Source organism: Microtus ochrogaster, linkage group LG4, assembly GCF_000317375.1.
Source record: "Microtus ochrogaster isolate Prairie Vole_2 linkage group LG4, MicOch1.0, whole genome shotgun sequence".
NCBI classification, from domain to species: domain Eukaryota; kingdom Metazoa; phylum Chordata; class Mammalia; order Rodentia; family Cricetidae; genus Microtus; species Microtus ochrogaster.
The window spans coordinates 34,774,599-34,781,146 of NC_022030.1; the positions used below are offsets into that span (position 1 = coordinate 34,774,599).

General features: G+C 45.0%; 1 protein-coding gene across 2 annotated transcripts in view; it reads right to left on the reverse strand.

The window, feature by feature from the left end:
- The window catches only part of Atg4b (autophagy related 4B cysteine peptidase), a 39,398-nt gene that overhangs the window by 19,688 nt on the left and 13,162 nt on the right, over positions 1-6,548 (reverse strand). For both annotated transcript variants that reach the window (XM_005361367.2, XM_026786165.1), the window contains exons 2-4: positions 6,118-6,219; positions 5,956-6,027; positions 678-776 (exon numbers count right to left, since the gene is read on the reverse strand). In XM_005361367.2, the coding sequence (XP_005361424.1) occupies positions 678-776; positions 5,956-6,027; positions 6,118-6,219 (273 nt within the window). The remainder of the gene's footprint in view (positions 1-677; positions 777-5,955; positions 6,028-6,117; positions 6,220-6,548) is intronic.

Sequence of the window (6,548 nt, forward strand, 5' to 3'; positions counted from 1 at the left end):
TCCTAGACAAGTGGGCCTGTATTGTCTAAGAAAGCAGATTGAGCAAGCCAGAAAGCAGCATTCCTCCATGGTTTCTGCTTCAGTCCCACCTCTATGTTCATGCCTTGAATCCCTGCCCTTACTTCTCCTAGGACACAGAGTGTGAACAACAGTTCTGAGATGAAATAAATCCTTTCCTTCCCAAGCTGCTTTTGTTCATGGTGTTCTATCACAGCAACTAAGACATAAGAGAACTGCAAGTCCAAGGCCTGCCTGGGCAACTCTGGGAGCTCCTGAATTGAAATATTAAGTAAAAAGAGAGCTAAAAATGTGTTCAGAACTGCAAGCTTCCTACAGAGGGCAAAAGAACTTTTGAATGGTCTTTCCATGACATGAAAATTGAGTATGGCCCATTGGTTTCCACTGGGAAGAAACACACACGCACAATTTGTTGGAACTGGACAAGCACCATGAAGTATCATACACTTTTTTTTGTTTTGTTTTGTGAGACAGGTAGCTTTGTAGCCTTGGCTGGCCTGCAACACTATGTAGACCAGGTTGGCCTCCAACTCATACAAATCCACAAGCTTCTGTCTCCACAGGGCTGGGATTAAAGGTGTGTGCCACCATGCCTAGCTTTTATGATGTGCTTTAAACAGCCCTTTCTACACAGACCCCATTTAAGCACCGTGACTCACCTCGACCTAAGTGCCGGCATACCAGGGCCTGGGCAAAGATCATCTGTCCACACCGAAGCATGCAGCCCCAGCCTGTATCTGAGGTAGGGCCAGTTCCCCCTGTGTGGAAGACAGAACAAGATGCATTCACAATCAGAGGGCCCAAGAGAGGCCAGGAATCCAGCAACAGGAGGCATTTGGGCAGCTCCATACCACAGGCACGCCGACCCCCTCACACATCTGTATATCTCAAAGCGCAGCTCTGAAGAAACATAAATGCAAGATCGGTATCTGCTGGGGAGTAGAATGTAGTAGGCTTTCTTTTGGCCACCAACCAGCTCCCAAATCATGACACAGAGACTTATTATTAGTTATGAGTGCTTGGCATTAGCTTAGGCTTGTCCCACTAGCTCTTATAACTTATTTTAACCTGTTTCTCTTCATCTATGTTTTGTTGTTATGTTTTTGGGCTTTTTAACCTTTCTTTATTCTATATGTCCTACTCTGTAACTGGCAGATGCCTGCTTGGCTGGCCCTGGGCATCTCTTCTTTCTCCTTGGTTCTTCGCCCTCTCTCTCTTGTTCTCCTACCTATTCTCTCTGCCTGCCAGCCCCACCTATACCACTACTACCTAGCTATTGGCCTTTTAGCTTTTTATTAAACCAGTCAAGTACCTTATGCAGGCAAAGCAACATATCTTTACATTGTTAAACAAATGCAGCATAGGGACTGGAAAGATGGTTCAAGAGTTAAAAGCACTGGCTGCCTTCCAGAGAAGCTGGGTTCAATTCCCAGCACCCACATGGCAGCTCTCACACTGTCTGTAACTCCTGGCCCAGGGGATCCAATGCCCTCATACAGACAAACCTGCAGGTAAGACACGTATGTATATAAAATAAAACAAACAAAAAACAAATGCAACACATCTTTAATTAGTTAAATATTCCACAATAGCAGAATGTTCTGACAATCCCCTCTAGAAGGGCAAAATGTGAACAATCAGTCATGCAGTGGTATAAACACCTGGCCCGCAAACAAGAATCCCCATGACTACTCTGGAGATAGAAAGCTAAAGTAGGAGAATCATTTCCTACTACCAGAAAGGCAGAAATGCAAAGCTACACGATGCCCAGTATTGCTGACAGTCAGGGTTATGGCAGCCATAACAATGGTAATGACAATTCAACATCTTTCTGTCAAGTCTGTTTTGAGTCTCTCCACTGATGTCCATTCACTGGGGCTTGGAAGACTGACAGGAGCTGTGGAATCACCTTTAACATGACAGGAATGGGGAGAACACTCTCAGCAGGTATTCAGGGGAATGTCGCTGTACAGCTATGATGAGGAAGAGGCACAGATGTGATGAGAACTGTGACAAGGAAATCAGGGGTCTGTGGATGGGGTTTCCCTGTTTCTACACCTGTCACCACTCTCACCCCAAATCATCCCTACAAGACACAAGAAATATGCAGGCCACACTTGGTTCTTAGGACCATGATGAGCTGCTTTAATTGTCAGTTTTAATTGTCAACTTGACATAATCTGCAATTACCTGGTATGGTACTTGGAGTGAGAATGGCCCCCACAGGCTCACATTTGAACACTTGATTGAGTCTTGCGAAGGATTAGGAGGCGTGGCCTTGCTGGAAGAGGCTTATCACTGTGGGCATGCTCTGCGATTTCAAAAGCCCATGCCATTCCCAGTTAGCGCTTTCTGCCTCCTACATGTGGACTGAGCCCTCAGCCTCTGTTCCAGTGCCACGCCTGCCGGCCTGTCTGCTATTATGCTCCCTGCCACGATGGGCATAGATTCTAACCACTTGGAACCATGGGCCCTAAATATGATTCTTTCTTTTGTGGGGATGCCTGCAAGCATCACGGCAGGCAGAGAAATAAACTAAACTGCAAAGAGGTGAGAATGAAAACTCAGTTCAGTCTGTCTTGGTCAGACTAGACCAAACTTCATGAGACTGATGCCAGGCAGTTTATTGCCTGCATTTTTAAAAACAGTACAATCTGGGAAAAAGTTTCTAAGCAACCATCATTCCAGTTCTAGGTGCACAATAAAGCTTAATGTGTGACTACACAGAAACTCCTTTGCAGAGTACTCGTGACCATAAAGATGGGTCCTACAGCTTAGAGGCCTGGGATCTGGTGTGGTCTCTGACCTAGATGCTATAGAGTCCATGTGACCTCTCCCCTAAGGATGGGTTCTGTTGACTGGGCTGAAGAGGAAGGTCTCGGGAGGGAGAGTCTGGGATAAACATTCTGGGCCATTACAGATAACAAATGTCACCACCAGGTCACCAACATTCACTCCCACCTTTCCTTTTTTCTTTTTTCTGTTTTTGAGACAGGGTTTCTCCAGGTAACAGTTCTGGCTGTCCTAGAACTGCTTAGTAGACCAGGCTGGCCTTGAACTTACTTGAGATCCACCTGCTTCTGCCTCCCAAGTGTTGGGATTATAGGTGTGCACCACCACTGCCTGGCTCACTCCCAGCTTTCCAGGTGGAATGTGGGTATTTTACTTCCTCCACTGAGAAAATGTCCCTGAATGTTTAATACTCCTGGTTTCCTTAGTGCTTTATGGACGCAAAGACCTTTGGGCCCCAGTATTCTTGTCTAAGTTACCTTGGTAGTGGTGTTTTGTCACGGCAAATGAAAAATAACTAAGATGCCTGGGGAGAGATTCTCAATACTGGTTTGTGTCTTAGTTACTGTTCTATGTTGTGATGAAACACCATGACCAAGGCAACTTCTAAAGGAAGCATTTAATTGTAGGTTTGCTTATAGTTTCAGAGGGTTAATTCACGAGCAGCACGCTAGGCTCAAGGTGACAGGTCAATAGGCATGCCGCTGAAGCAGGAGCTCAAAACTCACATCTGATCCAAAAACTGGAAGGAGACAGAAAGAAACAGCAAGAAAGACAGAGACAGACTAACCAGGCCTGGAATGGGCTTTTGAAATCTCAAAGTCCATATCCAGTAACATAGCTCTTCCTACATGGCCACACCAGCTAATCCTTCCCAAAAATTAACTGGGGACTAACCATTCAAGCAAATGAGCCTATGGGACCATTCCTATTTAAAGCATCACAGACTGTCTAGATTAGGTTTGCCCATGGGCACATCTGTGAGAAAACCCATCTTGAACGCGAGAGCCCCCATTCTCTGGGTTTGCTCCCTAGACTGTATTAAGAAAGTGAGCTGAGGGCTGGAGAGATGGCTCAGAGGTTAAGAGCATTGCCTCCTCTTCCAAAGGTCCTGAGTTCAATTCCCAGCAACCACATGGTGGCTCACAACCATCTGTAAAAGGGGTCTGGTGCCCTCTTCTGGCCTGCAGGCATACACACAGACAGAATATTGTATACATAATAAATAAATATTAAATAAAAAAAAAGAAACTGAGCTGAACACATGCATTCACACATACACCAGCTCACTCCTCTCTGCTTCTTGACTATGGACGTATTGTGCTTGGCCGTCTCAAGCCCCTATTGCTATGACTCCCCAGAGAGATGAAGTATAATCTGAACTGTGAGCTAAAACAAATCCCACCCCCCCAAAGGTGCATTTGCCAGGGTATTTTATGACAGCAATAGAAACAAAGACACTTCACCTCAGGGATGTTTAGAACTAGTCAAATAATAAAAGTTTTTCTCAGGCTCCGAGGTACTCTCCAACACCCTGGCAGTTATTATTCACCATGGTTTCCTAGTTCAGTTTCTACTGTGGCGATAAATACCATTACCAACAGTAAAACCTGAAAATGGAGTACTTGGTTTCCTTATCCTGATCACAACCCATCCCTGAGGAAGCCAAGGCAGGAACAGGAAACTGGAGACAGGGACTGAAGCAGACACCCCAGAGGAGTGCTGCTTACTGGCTTGCTCCATGGCTCCCTCAGCTTGTCTTTTTTTTTTTTTTTTAAATCACAACCAAGACTACTGTTATTAGTCTATGTAAAAAGTGTTGCATTTGTTTATGCTGTGGGATATTAGCTTAACTATGTAAATGTGTTGCACTTGTTTAATTATGTAACAATGTGTTACCATTTTACCTTGCCTGCTTGAGGCACCTGATTGGTATAATAAAAGCTGAATGGCCAATAGCCAGGGAGGAGATATAGGCAGGACTTCCAGGCAGGGAAAGGAAGAAGGAGAATTTAGGCTTGAGGGAGAAACAAAAAGATAACAGGGAGCCACTAGGGGCCAGACAGACAGAGAGGAAGCAGGAAAGTAGGACATAAAGAAAGAAAGAGAGTTAAAGCCCTGAGGCAAGACATAGATGAATAGAAAAATGTCAAGTTAAGTTAAAAGAGCTAGTGGAACAAGCCTAAGCTAAGGCCGGGCACTCATAACTAACCATAATCCTCCATGTCTTTATTTGGGAGCTGGTTGGCAGTCCAAAGAAAATTCCAACCACAGACTTCCAGTTCAGGGGTGGTACCAGACACAGAGGGCTGGGCCCTCCCACATCAATCATTAATCAAGAAAATGCTCATACTTACAGGCCAATTTGATGGAGGCATTTTCTCAATTGAGGTTCCCTCTTCCCAGAAGATCCCAGCTTGTGTCAAGTTTAAAAAAGAAAAAAATAATGCCAGGCGGTAATGGCACACACCTTTAATCCCAGCACTTGGGAAGCAGAGGCAGGCAGATCTTTGTGAGTCTGAGGCCAGTCTGATCTTCAGAACAGTTCCAGGGCGCCAGGGCTATACAAAGAAACCCTGTCTCAAATAAAACCAAACACAAGCGAACAAAAACCAAAATAAAACAAAGAACACAAAGCAAACCAACTAGCACAGAGCCAATCTCAAAAACAAATAACAAAATTACTGTCACGACCCTTTATCCTGACTACAATTTCCAGTGACAAGTGGCTAACAAGGAGCTAGAAGCGTATGATTTTGTCACAAGTTGTAGAAAAGTTGGGATACTCAAGCTGGGGAGGGAGCTCAGTGAGTAAGGAGCTTGCCATGTCCGGGAAAGGATCTGAGTTCCAACCCAGGAACCTGCATAAAGCTCAATGCAGCACCACACTTCTGAACCCCAGAGCTCCTACAGGATGATGGGAGGCAGAGATGGGGGAGTCTACCTGGACCAGCTAGACTGACATACTCAGTGATGAATAGCAAGAGACCTTATCTCAAACAAGATGGAAGGCAAGGACCAAAACTGTTGGTTGTCCTTTGACCTCCATACATGTGCCCGTACCCCGATACACAAAGACGCAGACAGACACAGAGATTAAATACAAATGATCCAGAACATCTGAAAGATTAAAAATAGGGTACTCACCAATGGCTGGAAAGTTTCTCCTGTATGTAAACCAGAGTCTGGACGCCACATCAGACAAGATTTCGTCTTTCTCTAGTTATTTAAAAGAGGAAGACAAACTGTCAGCAAATAATGACCAGCTCAAGACTTCTGCAGAAGTGATCAGAGCCAAGTGAATAATACCTGTGAAAATGCTGTATTTTCTGCCCAGAATCCAAACAGGCTCTGAGGTCTCGGGGAAATCTTCAAATTCAGCAAACCGGAGAGTATCATATGTCAAGGTGGCTGTGGAAACACATTTGTCTGATTTCATACTGAGATCATTTCTGCACAAAAGATTCTTGCAACACCTGTTATCTTTGCACTGCCCTAACAGTCACATGAACATATATACATGAGCATACATGACAGCCTGTGAAATAGCTGCTCTGCCGAAGGCTGGGAATAGAAGTCAGGTAAGCACTCTGGAGTTTAAGACACCAAGTCAATGTCTGACAGCTGTCATGATGGAGACAAACTTTAGGTAAAAGATTCCTCCTCATAGCCGGGCGGTGGTGGCGCACGCCTTTAATCCCAGCACTCGGGAGGCAGAGGCAGGCGGATCTCTGTGAGTT